Source organism: Ciconia boyciana, chromosome 5 (genome assembly GCF_034638445.1).
Source record: "Ciconia boyciana chromosome 5, ASM3463844v1, whole genome shotgun sequence".
In the NCBI taxonomy this organism is placed as follows: Eukaryota; Metazoa; Chordata; class Aves; order Ciconiiformes; family Ciconiidae; genus Ciconia; species Ciconia boyciana.
In genome coordinates, this window is record NC_132938.1 from 70,308,023 (window position 1) to 70,324,457 (window position 16,435).

The 16,435-nt window shown below is 39.7% G+C and overlaps 1 protein-coding gene across 7 annotated transcripts in view; it reads left to right on the top strand.

Moving 5' to 3' along the window:
• Window positions 1-16,435, top strand: part of INPP4B (inositol polyphosphate-4-phosphatase type II B) — a 370,109-nt gene that overhangs the window by 44,113 nt on the left and 309,561 nt on the right. For 6 of the 7 annotated variants that reach the window (XM_072862441.1, XM_072862442.1, XM_072862437.1 and 3 more), the window contains exon 2: window positions 33-91. In XM_072862441.1, coding sequence (XP_072718542.1) covers window positions 80-91 — 12 coding nt within the window. In that variant the 5' untranslated portion in view covers window positions 33-79. Of the gene's footprint in view, window positions 1-32; window positions 92-16,435 lie in introns of those variants that run through there. The other variant, XM_072862443.1, reaches the window with a different exon arrangement.

Here is a 16,435-nt window from a genome sequence, read left to right on the forward strand (position 1 = left end):
TTTTTATTAATCTCTTACTTCTTTGCATACAGAACCGAGAGAGAGATGGTGCCGACTGAAAGGAAATCTGCTTTTTCTAATGAAAAATAAGGTAATTCATTTTCCTACTGCTTTTCTTGATGTGTTAGTCTAATCTGTAACAACTTGAGTAATCCTTTTTCATGATAGCTATTGGCATTGTGCTTTTCGGGACAAAAAAATAATTACTATTATTAGAATAGTGGAGATGAAAAAAAAATCCATTGTTTGCCTTCTTTAACACTAGGTATTCTTCACGATATCAACGTCCTTTAGCTGAATCATAAATAGTCTATGGCCAGGTTCTGCTCATAACATACACAGGTCTAAATCCAGAATCACTCCACCAAATCCACTGGAATAATGCAAGCAAAATCTCACAGCTAAATGAAGTATTGTGGTAATGTTCAAGAGGCAATTTCAGACCCCTACTACAAGTTTTTAATTTCAACAGTGGTTTTGTAACTAAATTTGTTACGAAGAGTAGTGTTATTTTCTCTTCCTCTGTTGTAAAGAGCAATTATATGCCTAAAATGAAGGGCCTGTTAAAATAAGTGTCTGATCCTGACACGCAATGGAAGTCTTGCAGGAGCTGCTGAGAGCCCTCGTTTGCCATTTGTTTTATTAGGAGTTGAGACCACTCATCCTCTGAAGGAACAAGCACTAAGTGTGGAATTGCTCTTTTTCTTACCCTTTCTGTCTGATATTATGAACGCTGCTTCTGTAGTTGCCTGAAAATAGCACTGGATTGTAAAGAATTAGGGATTGGTATGAAGCTTGAGACGCTTACCTGTTAACAGTAAGTATTTTATAATTGGCTCCCAGGATATTTTTATACTGCATGGACCAGCAGTTGGACAGAAATGACAGTACTGCTTGACAGATTGTATATTCTATTTGAAAGATTTTTCAATGTGATATAGTGGCTTATTTTAATATAGTGATGAATGTGCACATATGGTATACTTTTAAAGCAGTATTTGCTTTCAAAGCACTGTTCAGGAGCATGTGATAGATTTCTGTATGTATGCAAACAAAATGAGACTGTATGACGTAAAGGTTTCTCTGGCTTGAGTTTCATATGGCTGCATTCTCCTGGGTGGTAAAAGGACCAATAAGTTTTATGTAGGTGAGAGCAAGCTCATGGCCACCCCTTTGTTGCACCCAAATACATTATCGTTCTGCTGTATGACTTGCAGAAACTATTTTTAGTAAAGGGCTTTAAGTTTCAAACTCTTCTACTCCATGTTCCTCTAAGCGTCCCATTTTCATGGGAGCCTCTGGCATTTTGTAAAACAGTTTCAGGAAATATTTTGATCAACTTTGCAGCTATGAAGAGAGGAGTAGGAGAGTTTTGCTAAAATCAAATGTAGCTATCAGTTTGGCTCTGGAAACTTAGAGAATTGATGTTACTATACTAGAGGGTTTAGTGTGGATTGGTACTCAGGTTCATATGGTGTGTGGTGTTTTTTTGTGGTGGTTTAGTTTTTTTTTAATGTGTAGATGAGGTGCAGATGGATGGAATGAGGCAATCTCAGTTGGAACAGCAAATCAACCAACCTGCTAGGTCCACTCAGGCTGTTCAAATGCAAAGCTGTATTTTGAGAAACTTGGAGGATAAGACACAAATTAATGGCTGGTTACTGAACTGGCTTAGGCTTGCAGTAAATAAATGGGAATTCCCCTTGAAATGCTGTGGTTTGACTGAACCAGTTAAATAGGTGGGTGATTTTTGTCTCTGTCTAGGTCAGTGCTAGAAAACTGCATCTCATTCTGGTTTCCTTTTATAAAGAAGTTTTTGAAATTAGCAGAAGTTATTGGAGGAACAGGAGACCTGACAAATTTCAGCTTATCAAAAAGACTGGTGACTTGATTAATGTCGAAGTGTTTTCAAAAGGTGATTTTATCATGTACTTTCTTTAATTGGGGAGGTCACAATACGAGAAAAACTTGGAAATTGAAGTCAGACAAATTCAAATGGTCACAGGATGATTGGCCACTGAAACCGAAGTGTGGTGAGGTATAGTGGATGCTCAGTTTTAAAGTGTCACAACTTACGAGGCTCAGTACAGAGACCACTGAGTGATTAAAGGGCAGTGTCTTACAATAGATCAAACTAAATAATGTAGCACTTTCTAGTCAGCTTATATCCTAGGAATTTGTGAAACGGTCATTTTCAGAGGCTTCATCTGTTGGGTACTGTAAAGGATAGCTTCTTTGACAAAGACAGATCTCTCTTGAATCTCAAATCCCTGTTTTAAAGGATGTAATTTATAGGCATACCAAGTAAAACCAAAGCAATTTGTGTGCTGTGAGGACAGAAGGGAGTGTACCCTGTATTTCTTCCCCTCCCCCCATCTCATTCTAGAAATAAACTGGCATCCCATCTGAAGCAGATTCTTGACATAGGAAATCATAGTTTGAATTTTGGGAGTGTAGTTTGCCAGTATAATAACAAAAAATAGTCTTATCGTAAAAGTTATTAAGCATCTTAATAAGCATAGTTGCCAATTTTCTGCTTTTTAATATCCTACTGAAACCTTTGCTAATTCAAGTAATGTAGCGTGTGAAAGATGTGCCCAGAACAGCGCTGATGAAGCCATGTTCCTATTTTTGTTGCTGGAACCTGACTTGGCTTATGGCTTGACAAGGAAGAAAAGTAACTCTGATGCTTTAGAAGCTCATCTGAATGCTGAACAGTTAACTCCAGAAGTCACTGTCATGAAATGAAGACTGATTTGCTGCTATTCATTAATTGCTGTCAGAAGCACGTACATGTCTGCATATACAAATGCTTATAGTTTAATGACAGACTCTCATTCTAGTTCAAATGGACATAAATTATACTACTTGTATAAGAAGAATCTTCTCTATGAAATTGCAAAGGATGCTTCCTGACTTACCTGTGCTGTAAATCTTAAGTAGCGTGGCAGTACATTTTCAGTGTAGGGAAAAAAATGTGGTTTATTCCTCCACTTTATCATATTTGGATGCAGCAGAATAATCTATTAGGCATCTTAAGGACACTTATTTTCCTTGGTCTAGCAGTGGAGTTGGTTATTTTGGACTTTGAGTGGGTTAAGAAGTAGACCTACTTGTAGGCCTGAGGCACAATCCAGCATCTGCTAGTGTTCGTGAAACTTTTTTCCTTTGTAGACTTCAGTGTGGTGTGTGTGGTTTTGTGTAGTGTGGGTGGTTAGGTGGTTTGGGGTTGGTTTTTTTGGGCGTGGTTTTTTGTTTGGTTGTTTCGTGGTTTTGTTTTTTGTTTTGTTTTTTTTTTTTTTTTTTTCCAGATTGGTTCCCTACCATATTTTATTGGTTGTAGGTGTCAAAGTTATGGTAGTGAGGGGTCTTCAGGAGTGGCCTCTGTGAGAAAAGGTCAGGGGCTCTGCAACAGACCCACCACAGGACACAGCTGTGCCCATCAGCAAAGCAAGTGGTGCCTCTGGGAAAATGTATTTAAGAAAGGGCAAAATGCTGCACAGCAGTGAGAAAGTGTGAGAAACAGCCCTGCAAACACCAAGGTCGGAGAAGAAGGAGAGGAAGGATCTGCTCATCTGCTTCAGGTGCAGAAGCAGATATTCCCCTGCAGCCTGTGGAGGAGACCATGCCGGAGCATGTGGATATGCCCTGAATGATCTGCAGCCCCTGGCCAGCCCATGCCAGAGCAGATTCGCCTAGAAGGAACTGCAGCCCATGGAGAGGACCCATGCTGGAGCAGGGGAAAAGAAAGAGTAGGAAGGAGTGGCAGAGAGGAAGCGTTATGGACTGACCACAACCCCATTCCTTATCCCTCCTGTGCCACTTGGGCGGTGAGGGGGAGGAGGTAGAGGAGTTGAGAATGAAGGAGTGAAGTTGAGCCTTGGGAAAAAGCGGGGTGGGAGGAAGCAGCTTTAGTTCTTGCCTTTGTTTCTCACCATCCAGGTCTATTTTAATTGGCAATAAATAAAATTACTTTTCCCTGGGTTGAATCTGTTTTGCCTATGATGGTAATTGGTAAGTGACCTCTCTGTCTTCATCTTGACCCATGAGCTTTTAAATTGTCTTTTCTCCACCAGTCCTGTTAAGAAGGGGGAGTGAGAGAGCAGCTGGGTGGGTGGCTGGCAGCTTGCCAAGGTCAGCTAACCACAGATACGATCCCCTGTGGGAACTGTATGTTGTTAATACCCTCCTGTGTGAAGTCCTAAGACCTCGAGTTTACATGAGCAGGCTTTCTGTCCACTTTTCAGGAAGTGGCAGATGTGTGTATTTACATCCTATGAAACACAGTCAGTATACGATGCTTTTAAAGGCAGTAGTTTTGAAGCTGTGCTCCCTAAAGCTATGGTTAGCAGTGTGACTGGGCTGGGGAACCTAGTGTGTGACAGGGCTTCCAGAGAAAAGTTTGACATCATGCTAATCTTGGAGCAATTTTATGGGTCCTAGTCCAAAATATTTAAAAATAGTATTATCAGACAGTGTTCTCAAAACAGTTAAGATTTGGAACTAGAAAGCGGTATGCGCCTCACCTAAAGTATGTGATATGTGGGTTACTTACTTAGATTCTACTCAATTCCAGCCTGGGAGATACTTTCTTCCAGAACTCGTGTGAGTGGGAACTGGGGAGGAAGATTGCTGGGCAACAGTTGCTAATAAGTATTATATACTTATGTGCCTTTTTTCATTGGCATGGGAGGGGACTTCTAATCAAAAGTTTCAGATCTCTTTGGGGATTGCAGTATTGTGTACTGGTTTTGTTTTTAATTACAGATCAGAATTTATAGCAATGGTTTTCTCTTGGTGTTTTTTTTTGGGTTTTTTGAGGTTTTTTTTTTGGTTGTTGTTTTTTGGGTTGTGGTGGGGTTTTTTTTTTTTGTTTGTTTTGTTTTGGTTTTTTTTTTGTTTTTTTCTCCCAAAAAGAATTAAACAGATTACTTTAACTTTTCTCAATCCCTTTTAATCCTCATGTCAATTCAGGGCTGGATTTCTCCCCCACCCCGTGGTTAAAAACCCTAAACTCTTGTTTGCTATATATGTATGAATTTGGAGTGATTGCTACTGCAGTACAGAAAGAAGCTACCTAACTCATCTGTGGTTCATTTTCCCATATACTAATATTTCCAAATGATAATGCTGATATTTAGCCAGTTTTATAAATTACTTTGCAATCTACACATAAAAAGATACACTAAAAAGTACAATTATGTTTTTGCATCTCAGTAATAGCTCCAGAGGGCCCATTATGTTCTGTTGAGTAAACATTTTGACATTCCTACTTATTTTTGAATATGTATTTAGGAATTTATTTAAAAATGGTGTTTTGATCAATAGTCTGTAGTGGATTCTCTAGGAGAGTCATTAGTGTCTATTGTGTACATCTTTCTTAGTTTGTGGTTTAATGATCCTGTGGAGGTAACCATTCCAATCTATTAGGTCAGTTTGTCCATGCACTGGCTCAATAAACTCATGCTGCTTTTGTGTGTGAAAGGTTGCCTTTTAAGACTTTTATGATGTATTGATTTTTAAAAATTGTCGTGTAGAAGGAAAGAAGTTTAGTTACACGGATGACCGTATTGAAAATAAAAGCTGTTATGAGTGCTGAAAATATCTTAAATTAGCGGTCATATTTCACACATAAAATTATAAACCTGTCTTGTTTTTCTTTAATCTAAACCATGTTGTGGTAGCAAACTTGTACAGTATGTTCATACTGTAGTGAATCTATATGCTTGTTTCCTAACCTCCTAAAACCAAGGGATTTATACTGAAGAAACGACAGACTTAACTGTACAGGTGTAAATTGGAGTGCTATAATACACCTAATGCCAGAGAGAATTAAGTAAAAGTTGGTGAATATTTGGAGGCTTCTCTTCTAATGAATTACCTTTCCTTAAACCAAATGCATTATTGGGCTTAAGATTTTGTACACAAGATTAATGAGCAAATCTAAATGGTTGTGCTGTCAATAATCGCAAACTTTCTTGCAATGTTTGTGAAAGCTTAACATAAATTACGGTGTAACAGCATTTATCACAAGTGTAATGTATTATTAACAGTTGGCAGAAAAACCTGAAAGTAAGATCTCAGATTGACTCATAAATCAATAACCAGAGAACCATGCACAAGGTAGAAATAATAGAATAATGACATACTTCTGAGGTTCTGATGCGAATTACATTGTAATGCAGCTGTGAAAATGTTATTCAGGTTTTCATGGCATAGTTGTATGTAAGTTCTGCCATAAAAATGTGAGAATGCATCAATGAATGTTCTCTGCAGTCAGGCAGGCATACACCGTGTATTTTCAACATTTCAACATAGCTGTATAGCTTTAGTATTTTCCTTTCCAGTTTGATATCTTTTAAATATTCTTACAGAGTGAGACTGCCGTATTTATATTGAAGCTGTCGAGCCTTTTCTGGTCTGTTGCGACTGTGGGGTTTTCTCTGTGTTTGTGGTTTAGCATTGTGTAAGTCAGTGATCTCTCCAGGGCATCTTGAAATAAAAGTGTCTCTTCTGGCTAAGGATGTACTTTTTATAAACCATTTTTCAGCAGTGATTTCAATTTTTTAGAGCATGCTCTGTATCAATATAAGTGTTAAGGTCTGAGCAGCCAGAATAAGTGTTGCTGCACTGTGTAGCATTGCTTTGGGATTGAAAGTCATTGCTGATGTGTTTTTTGGCTAGATACTACATGTATGATAATGGTTATGACCATGTTTTGCAATGTCTAAGCTGAGAAGCAGGTAAGTGAATCTATATCTGTAATATAATATCCCTTCAGTAAGTTTCAGTGAAATATGTTGTTGCTGTGTTGGTAAGATTTTGATTTACAGTAGGAAGTGTGCTAAATAGAGAAGGAAGCAGAAAATGACAGAACTGTGGCATAGGCAGATCTGGAAGCCGTATCACCCCTTACATGGCTCAAAAGTCTTAGTCTGTTTCTGAGCATTCTCAGCCCCAACCTTGCATGTACTTCTGCCTGCACTTAACTGAGATGTGGGTTGTCCTTTTACTGTTGGAATGAGGTTTTTATATGTGTATAACAATACACACATGCATATACAGAAGTTAAATATCAGGCAGTGTTCAGTTAAGAACTCAAATGAATTTGGTTGTGTTGAGAGAAGGAATGTTGCCATGTGGGCTTTTTAACTGCCTTAGTAAGGTATTGTATCCTGTTACTGTAGTCATGCATTCAAGTCAGTGAGGTACCTTGTATATGTTTAAAGTCCCCTACTTACGCTGGGCCTATTTTTAAATAACCAGTTGTATTGCCCCTTATGTTATACTGTAAAGGCATTTTTAGAATGCTTTTTTTTTTTGCATGCCGTAATTTAAATAGTAGAATTTTTTTAAAGATGTCTTGATGTTTTTAGCCATATTGGATTGGAAAAATGCTATGCAGAGAATTGTAAGCTAGTTGGATGCTGTAAACTCTAGCCTAAACTAACTCTAAACCCCACTAAGCATGATGTACATAATGCCAATGTAGTGTTAGGAGGGAGGAAGCTGCTGTCTTCACACTGCTCATGAAGAGATAATGCGGGGAGCATGAAGTTGTCTGGAATAGTTGGGGCAGAACAGTAAGTAGACAAGCATAACCCTTGATTTCCTTAGTAGCTGTTTGTCCAAAGCAGTTGTAGTGCTGACCCAGACCCATATATTTTAGGAGTCCTGCAGACCACTGCAAGCCCAGTGACACCAGAATGCCATATCTCCTTGGGGTAGCAAGGGCATACTGAGCTTTTGTTACTGAGAGTCTGTGCAGTACCACTAAGGTGTATGTGCTGACTGTTGTTGCAGTCTACTTCCAAGAGTACTTGAAAATCCAATTTATAACTGTCAAGTAATGAGAATAATTATTTGCTCCTGTTTTTACTATGAACCGAAAGACTTTATATCTTTTTTCCCAACTTAACAGGATCCTGGCAAGCCCTACTGCCTTTTTGCCATCTTTGATTCCCTCATTTATCTTGCTGCTGCTCCTTCCTGCCTCCAGATGTTACTGACTTGCTCTCTAGAGAGTGAAGCCCTCCCTTCCCTTCCACTGCTGTCGGAGGCAGACCTTTCTTATAACCTGCCCTTGCTTTTATAATTCCATTCTGTCTCCTGTTTTTTTTCTGTGTCTACTTTCATCTCTTGCTTAACTTGTTCCATAATGTCTTCCTTTCCTTTAGCTTTTTCGTGGCATAAGCATGCTTTAATCCTTCCTTTTTCGTGCCTACCTGTCCTTGACATGCCTGCTTCCCCAGCTGTGCCCATTACATCGTTGATACCTGAAATCTATTACTACTTAATTTACACTGTCACCCATTGCATTTCCATCCCAGTATCCTCCCTGGTCCCATTGCTATCCCTTGTACTCTACAGAACAGTCATTTACTAATCTCCTTTGAATAACCTCTTCCGAATGAGAGCTAAGAAGCATGTCTCTTGTTCATGCAACTGTCTGCCACTTCCAATGCTAGCTCACCCTCTGACTGTGATTCCATTTTCTCCTTCTCATTCTCAACTTCTTCCTTCGACTTTATTATTTTTGGGGATTCATGATGTGCTGTACCTAGAGTTGAAGTATATATGAGAAAAATGTAACTTAATACTGCGTATTCTTCAGTACTAAATTGCATCTAGATCTGCCTCAATACCTGTTTGTCCAAACTACACTTTCATCTTGCCTTTCAGAGACCTCTTCCTCTGCATTTAGCCATGAATTCAATTTCAACGGGAATCAAACAGCTGCTTAATCTTTCCTGTCAAGTTCTTCCTCCCATTGCTTTTGATGGCTGAAGCAAACTTCACTTCTCTTCCTGCTACTCATATCATTTTTAGCACTGCTTTCAACAGGAATGTGTTTCTAAGTACTCATGTTCTGGCTGTGTCTGTGTTTTTTGCAGATTCTTTTTAAGATAGACCACTCTTTTCATCTCTCTATCACCTAAAACTCTGGACTGGGATAATCTTATTTTGCGTTTTCATTTACTGAAATATCCTTCTCCTGATGTTGGGAAAGATGAGATTTGGTTATATCATTAGAGCTCTTGCAAAAATAATTTTCCTAGGCTCTTTTTGACTGTTACTCTTTCCTTTGCATCCAACTCTTGCGTCCTTCCCTTTGTAAGCTCTTTGTTTTCACTGTGAAGATTTTTCCCAGTCTTCAGTACCCTACCTGTTCTTCGTTTAAAGTTCTGAATCTGAGCTGTGTCCAGCACACAGTTCCTGCTTTCGCAGATCTGTGAAACCAACAAGGAAGTACTAAAACACGACACTTACTAAAAAGCGTAATCTCATTCTCTTCCTTTAAGTTCTGCCTTTACAAATCTTCTTTGCAATGATGCTTACAAGAAGTTCACAGTGATAATGCCTTTTTTTTAAAAAAAAGTTTATTGGCTGTCATGTAGGCTGACGTGGGCCTGCATGTCTGTGGAGTATAAACTCTCCGGCTTTCTTGTGGTTTAACATGTGTTCTGTATCTATACAGTGGATAATAGCATAGGGTCCTGTGGTCCTTGATCTGCATTCGTAAATGCTCTGGTGATATATATAAACATTTAATCTGAGCAAATCACTGAATTTGTCAGCGTTACCTAATGGAATTAGCTAGATTTTATTTTTTTATAATTGTTTGTGTTCTCCACTATTCGTGCAGCAATTGGTATGTTACACAATTCCATATATTATGCAATTATATGTTACAATTACATAATTAGCAGTAATCAAGCACCAATCTTGTTTAGAATAGATAATTGTGTAGATAACTGTATTTAACATATATTTATTATATGTTAAATATATAACATATATATTTAACTATAACTGTAAGGTTATAGAGCATCCCTGTGCAGTTCTGTCTTGGTTCACTGGCTCTTGCTGTATTTGGTGTTGCAGTGAACCCTGTGGTGGTTCTCAAAGAGAGTGAGGTCTGGCAGATGTTTTTGTTGGGCAGCTTCATGCATGGCTGCAGAGAGACTCCTGGGGCCGAGTAGGCATTCACTATTTGAGATAAGTTTGCAGGATTGGGACTCTAGTAGCTTCTGTAGCTCTTTTGGGAGAATTGGGTGAGAATTTTTACGATGGAAGCTATGGTTTTTAGAAACGACTCTTACAGCTGTCTGGTTTTGGTGAGAGAAGACCTGATAGCTATATTGGAAACAAGAAAGGCTTTGAAACTCTGTGTGCAAGAGCTGAGCAGAAAATGTGTAGCAGTCTCTAGCTGAGTAGACTGCAACTAAAACAGTTGGCAGTTACCTCATTGAATATGAGTTCTTAACACGTGGAAGAAACCTAGGGATGGAGGAAGACTTAATAATACCAGTGGATTAACATGCTACACTAAGAGACGACAACTGCTGCAATCTGTGAATCTGCACAGAAGGGAATCATGGAAATGTTTTGGTTTGTGTTTTGAAGTCGGTATCGACTGTAGCTGGAAGAGCTGCTTGGCCTATGAAACTGTTTCACTTCACAAGGAATTCCAGTGAAGAGCCCCTTAGGAAGATAAAACTGTATCAAGCCAAGCACAGAACTGGCACTTTTGATCATGTTAATCTGAACAGGGATATTACTCCTAAGAGAAAATGTTGTGAAAGAAAGTTTAAAGGCTGATCTTTGAAATAGTATACCTACATTTCTTTAGTGCTGAGTGACTAGTAGTCAAAGGAGGAACCATCCACCTTTTATTTCAGAAAACAACCCACCCCAAAAACAATGGGTTGCATCACTTTTTTTTTTGTACAAGGCAGTAAACCAGTTGGTCAGGATACTGTTGCTAAACTCTTCCTTCACTGAAAGGGGTCTGTGCCTGATATAAAGTATTATTAATGCTTCATTATCCTGTTGGATAGGTAATGTAGCCTGGCTGCCAGTTTGTGCGTGCTGGGCTTTTCTATTGAGTCACTTTGTCTCATTTTAGAATATAACCTCTGTTTAAGTTGCTTTATATTTTGTTTATAATAGAAGTTGTCAGTAGATGGCAGCAGCAATCTCTTCAGATAATAGTTTTAGGTTACCAGCCAAATGAACATCTTATGCTAATGTTAACTAATCCTAAGAAAAAACACTCTACTGAAGCAATTCACTGAGGGCAAAACTTGCTTTCATTTTTGGCCTAAAGCAGGATTTTGAAGCCAGGGGCTGCTGATTAACCTCGGTTTAGGCTTTTATGAGCAGGATGATGAGAGAAGAAGGGAAGCCAGAGGAGTATATGTACAGCTAGAGTCATCTTGCAGCTGCAAAGTGATTGATGCCAGCCAGCCCAAGGAATTCGTGGGTAGAGCCTCTTGTACCATCAAAGACGATCTTCTGGCTAGTCTCTGCTTGCCCCACCATATACTCATTAGTGAAGGCTGTATTTAGCAGAAGGGAGGAGAGGAGCTGTGCATATATATACATACATCAGGGTCCTGCTCTTTAAATTGCATCCGAGGTGATCCTAACTAGCATTTTTTTTTTTTTGTCTAGTGCTTGCTACTGCAGTGGCTTTCAAGTTTGAGAGCAGCCTGATCTATGCTGTACTCTGCCCCTTTAGGAGGTGAAGCATAAAGAGTTGTTTTGTTCTGCCCATATCCTTTCTTTTCTGTCCTTCTGAGCGGGGTTGACTTAGGAGGATGTGCTATGGCTGCTGAAAAGTGCTTCAGGGAGGGGCTGTTTTCCTCCTCTTGAGAGCCTAACTGTGTAACCCAGCTGCCATGACTTGGTTGTGGTAGGGATGAGGAGTGACTTCTCTGTGTCATCTTGTTATCAGCATGGGGATGAGCGTGGTGAGGACGAGATCCTGGTCACGCTGGGACTAGAGGGTGTTTTAGGATGGTGGTGGGAAGGGGAGGGAAAGAGGAGGTCAGCTAGATAGTGGTGAAGGGTAGCCATGCTTCCACAGGCTCCTGGTTGTGCCAAGAAGAAAAATGCTGGGTTTTATATCTCTCTCTCCGTCTGAGATTTAATGAGATTTTCTTTTTTCCTGAATAAGTTGAGTGCCTCTAATTTATAAGAAAGGCTGTAGTGCTATTCTAGCCTCGCATTTGGTTTGTCAGCAGCTACTGATGACTGTTAAGGACAAAACGCTGCCTTCTCCCTCAGTATCTTCACTAAGCAGTACTATTTACTATTCCCTTTCTTTTTCTGACCAACCCTGAGAACTGAGCTGAATTTTCCACAGTACCACCAGAACTTATTTACTGAGTGATGATAGCTAATTTTAAGTCCAATGTTATAAAAGTGGTTATGTGTTTTTCCGAATGTGCACAGTTTGCGATTATCAGCACTGAATTTTATTTAATATTTTATCACTTGGTTGTTGAGGATACTGAGAGCCTATAGCTTTGCTTTCAGTTTTGGGTTTGTCTCTTTTGTTGGCATCACCAAATGTTAACCACCTCACTATACACATCCTTGTTCTTGGGCATCTATCTAATGCAAGACATCTGCCCTTTATGACTTTGCAGTGTAATTTTTCCAAGCAATTGGTGAAGGACCTTGTAAAACTTTTTTTAAAAAGTTAATATATACTACCCCAATGCTTCTGATAACTCTAACAGGTTTGTGACATGTGACTTTTTCTACAAAACCTGTTAACACTTTACTTTCCTATTATTGTTGATTTTTATAACTTTCTTTTATTTATTCTGTATTATAATTTCTATCCATTTGTCCAGTACAGAGGAGTTCTTCAATACAAAGACTTGAAATCTACTGTTTATGTACCTGCTTGTAGAAGCTTGGTAATACTAATCACAGGTGAGAATTGGCTGGGATATTAACCTAACTTTAGTTTTTTAGGGTAAATTAAACTTTTTAAAAAAAAAACCTGAAAATGTTACCCAGATTAATCAAAAACTTGCACTTGATGATACTTAGAGCTTTATTGTAGCTCCCTAATAGAAGTTCAGAAGAAGTGAAAGGTGGGAAAAAAGATCTGTAGCTGAAGTCATGCATACTCCAGTTTCTTTTATAGAAAGAAAGAAGAAACTGCAGCTCTGATACATTAAAAAGAATTGCTAGGTTTGGGAGAACTTCGGTTGTGTGATTTTGTGGGTTGGTTTGTTTCTTTGTTTGGGGTTATTTATTTATTTATTTATTTATTTTAAACTCTCAATAAAAATTCCAGCTAACACCTTGGTGGGTTTTTTGGTGGTGTGTTTTTGTTTTGTGTCGTGTGTTTTAAGCACATGCATCTGGCCTTTAGTTTGTTCTTGGCTTACTCAGGTTCTTAGACTTTGGCTCGTCTTGACTATTTGAAAAGGCTGCCTGATATTTTCATCAATGACATTGACAGCGAGATCGAGTGCATCCTCAGCAAGTTTGCAGATGACACCAAGCAAAGTGGTGCAGTTGACAGGATGAGGGACAGGATGCCATCCAGAGGGACCTGGACAAGCTGGAGAAGTGGGCCCATGTGAACCTCCTGAGGTTCAACAAGGCCAAGTGCAGGGTCCTGCACCTGGGTCAGGGCAATCCTTGGTTTCAATACAGGCTGGGGGATGAAGGGATTGAGAGCAGCCCTGCAGAAAAGCACTTGGGGGTACTGGTGGACGAAAAGCTGGACATGAGCCATCAATGTGCGCTTGCAGCCCAGAAGGCCAACCGTATCCTGGGCTGCATCAAAAGCAGCGTGGCCAGCAGGTCGAGGGAGGTGATTCTGCCCCTCTACTCTGCTATGGTGAGACCCCACCTGGAGTACTGTGTCCAGCTCTGGAGCCCTCAGCACAGGAAAGACATGGAGCTGTTGGAGCGGTCCAGAGGAGGGCCATGAAAATGATCCAAGGGCTGGAGCACCTCTCCTACGAGGACAGGCTGAGAGAGTTGGGGTTGTTCAGCCTGGAGAAGAGAAGGCTGCGGGGAGACCTTATAGCAGCCTCCCAGTACTTAAAGGGGGCCTATAGGAAAGACAGGGACAGACTTTTTAGCAAGGCCTGTTGTGACAGGACAAGGAGCAATGGTTTTAAACTAAGGGAGGGCAGATTTAGACTGGATTTAAGAAAGAAATTGTTTACAATGAGGGTGGTGAAGCACTGGAACAGGTTGCCCAGAGAGAAGGTGGCAGATGCCCTATCCGTGGAAACATTCAAGGTGAGGTTGGACGGGGCTCTGAGCAACCTGATCTAGTTGAAGATGTCCCTGCTCTTGCAGGGGGGTTGGACTAGATGACCTGTAAAGGTCCCTTCCAATCCAAAGCATTCTGTGATTCTATATTGAATGTATCTGTAGAATTTTGCCATTGACCTTTCCTTTAGAGCAATGTTTATAAAGAATATAACAGATATGGAACACAAAAGCTTGTGAAACAAAAATGGATATCTATGTACTGTTTCAGAATGGTGTAAAAGCTTTCCTAATATAAGAACATCCTGAAGTATTCCCATGAGAGAAGATAAGCCTCAGCATTGTCAGTGATGTCTCCTTTTTATCACGGCCTAACATGCTAGTGCTAATGGATCAGCTCTTTAGAGGATGACAATTAATTCTATTTCTGTTAAGTGCATTGCAGATACTACTGCAGCATGATACCTGAGTGACAAGCTCCTGTGTCCTACCAACATCAGGTGGCTTGATTTCATTGGAGTAGGGATTATGGGATGCAGCACTACTGCTTTGTTGAGCAGATTTACCAGTGATTATGAAGAATCTGCAGCTGTTCACTCGGTCTCCTTTTTGCAGGAGTTATTTTGATGATGGTGGCTTGTTGATGTACTACAAAGTTGAGGTGAAAGGGAAAAAAAATCATTTGTTCCTTTAAAAAAAAAAAAAATCCCCCTCTTCTCCTAAAGTAGCCAGTAATATACCCCCATTTCAGAATCAGTAGGTGGAACTGCTTTTAGCTGACACAGTCTTTGATTTTATGGATATCTCCTAGATGCATGGGAAGGTTAAATAAAAAGACTTAAACTCTAATAGGACATTTCGAGGATTAATGTCAATGTAGTCCAAGGGCGTAATGGCATTCAGGAAGAGGCCAACATGTTTGGCATTTTAGAATGGATTTTAGAGAAATAAATACAGTGTATGATCAGTTTTTACTGATGAGATTTTCTGTGTTTGAGGAGCAAGACTTTTTTATCAATGGTCTGGTAAGTAATCAGTGTTACTTGGTCTGGGTTTTATCAAGGCTTTGATAGATTCCACTCTGCTCAACATTATTTTAATAGCCATGTACGGCCATCTCAAGCAACTCCAAAGTTTATTAACAAGCTGATTAATTCTTTGAGATATACGCAGCAGTAAGGAAATTTTTTTTTTTTCTTTTTTAAAAGTGAAAATGTCTGAAGAGAGAGAATAAAATGGGGAGGAAGAAGCATTAGGATGGTATAGGTTTTCCTGGATGTGTCCTTCCTCTTTTTACATGTGTTGACCCTGTTGTTTTCTTCGCTTCTTTGGGGAAATTCGTACAGACTTTAAGGACTTAGCACTTATGTCTGGAATGCTGGACACATGGCAGCTACCAGAAGCCAAGTTAGTTTTTAGAATATTTCTGACTTCCTCTGCATTTCTTTTTAATGAGCATGGCAGCTTTTGTCAGGCTTAAGGGAAGTACTTCTGTGTTCCCTGAGGTTTTTTCTACCAGTCATTCTTTTCTGATCCATGGTGTGGACATACGTGGAGGCAAAATCTTCTAATTGATCCTGCAAATCTCACTGAACACTTTAAAGACCCATCTTGCATTATAAAAATGGTTTTAAGGTATTGATGCTTGCTGTGTTTTGTCTTGGAATCTTTCTTTTTGCCATCACCTGTGATCACAGTATGATTGCATTAAAAAGGCAGGATCTGAGAGTTTTTCTGGTGCTGGCTGGAACAAGCTGTGCTGCACTTCTTTCTCACAGTTTCAGTTAACTTGCATGTCGGAAAAAAAAACCCAACACAACTCCATTCTATAAGTTATAATTTTAATGTTTTGAAGTAACTTTAGGGTTGAGAACTGTGCTGAGAAACTAAGACACAAAGAGAATTCCTGCGGTGAAAAAATAATTAACACTTGGAACAGTCACTATTAATACGTAGGTGTTTAGCCTATTCAGAAAGATGTGAATTGAAGGAAAGAGAGTATGTTTTTATATGTGTTAACACTAAACACTTTAAAGAATTATTTGAAATGCTAAATAATGTAGAGTGGGGAGAATTGCAGGTGGGAATTAAACCTGTGTCAACAAAAGCCTGAAAAACCGTGACACTCTGTCCGTGCTGCGATCCAAAGGTACGCGTTGAGCTTTTGTGAACGTAAGCGTAGCTGACTGGCTTGACGTGGTGGCAGCATAGCTGTAGCAGCCTGGTCTTCAGCTGCCAGGTGTTCACCCAGGGTCCTGGGCAAGCCTGTGGGCTCTTAGTGGAAAGCCAGCTGAACCCTCCACCTGGACCGCTGCATGGATGTGGCCTGCGTGGCACTGGGAGTTGATGCTGTGAAAGGCCGTTACATTATAGAAGAGGCACTGTGAGCTAAGTCATAGGC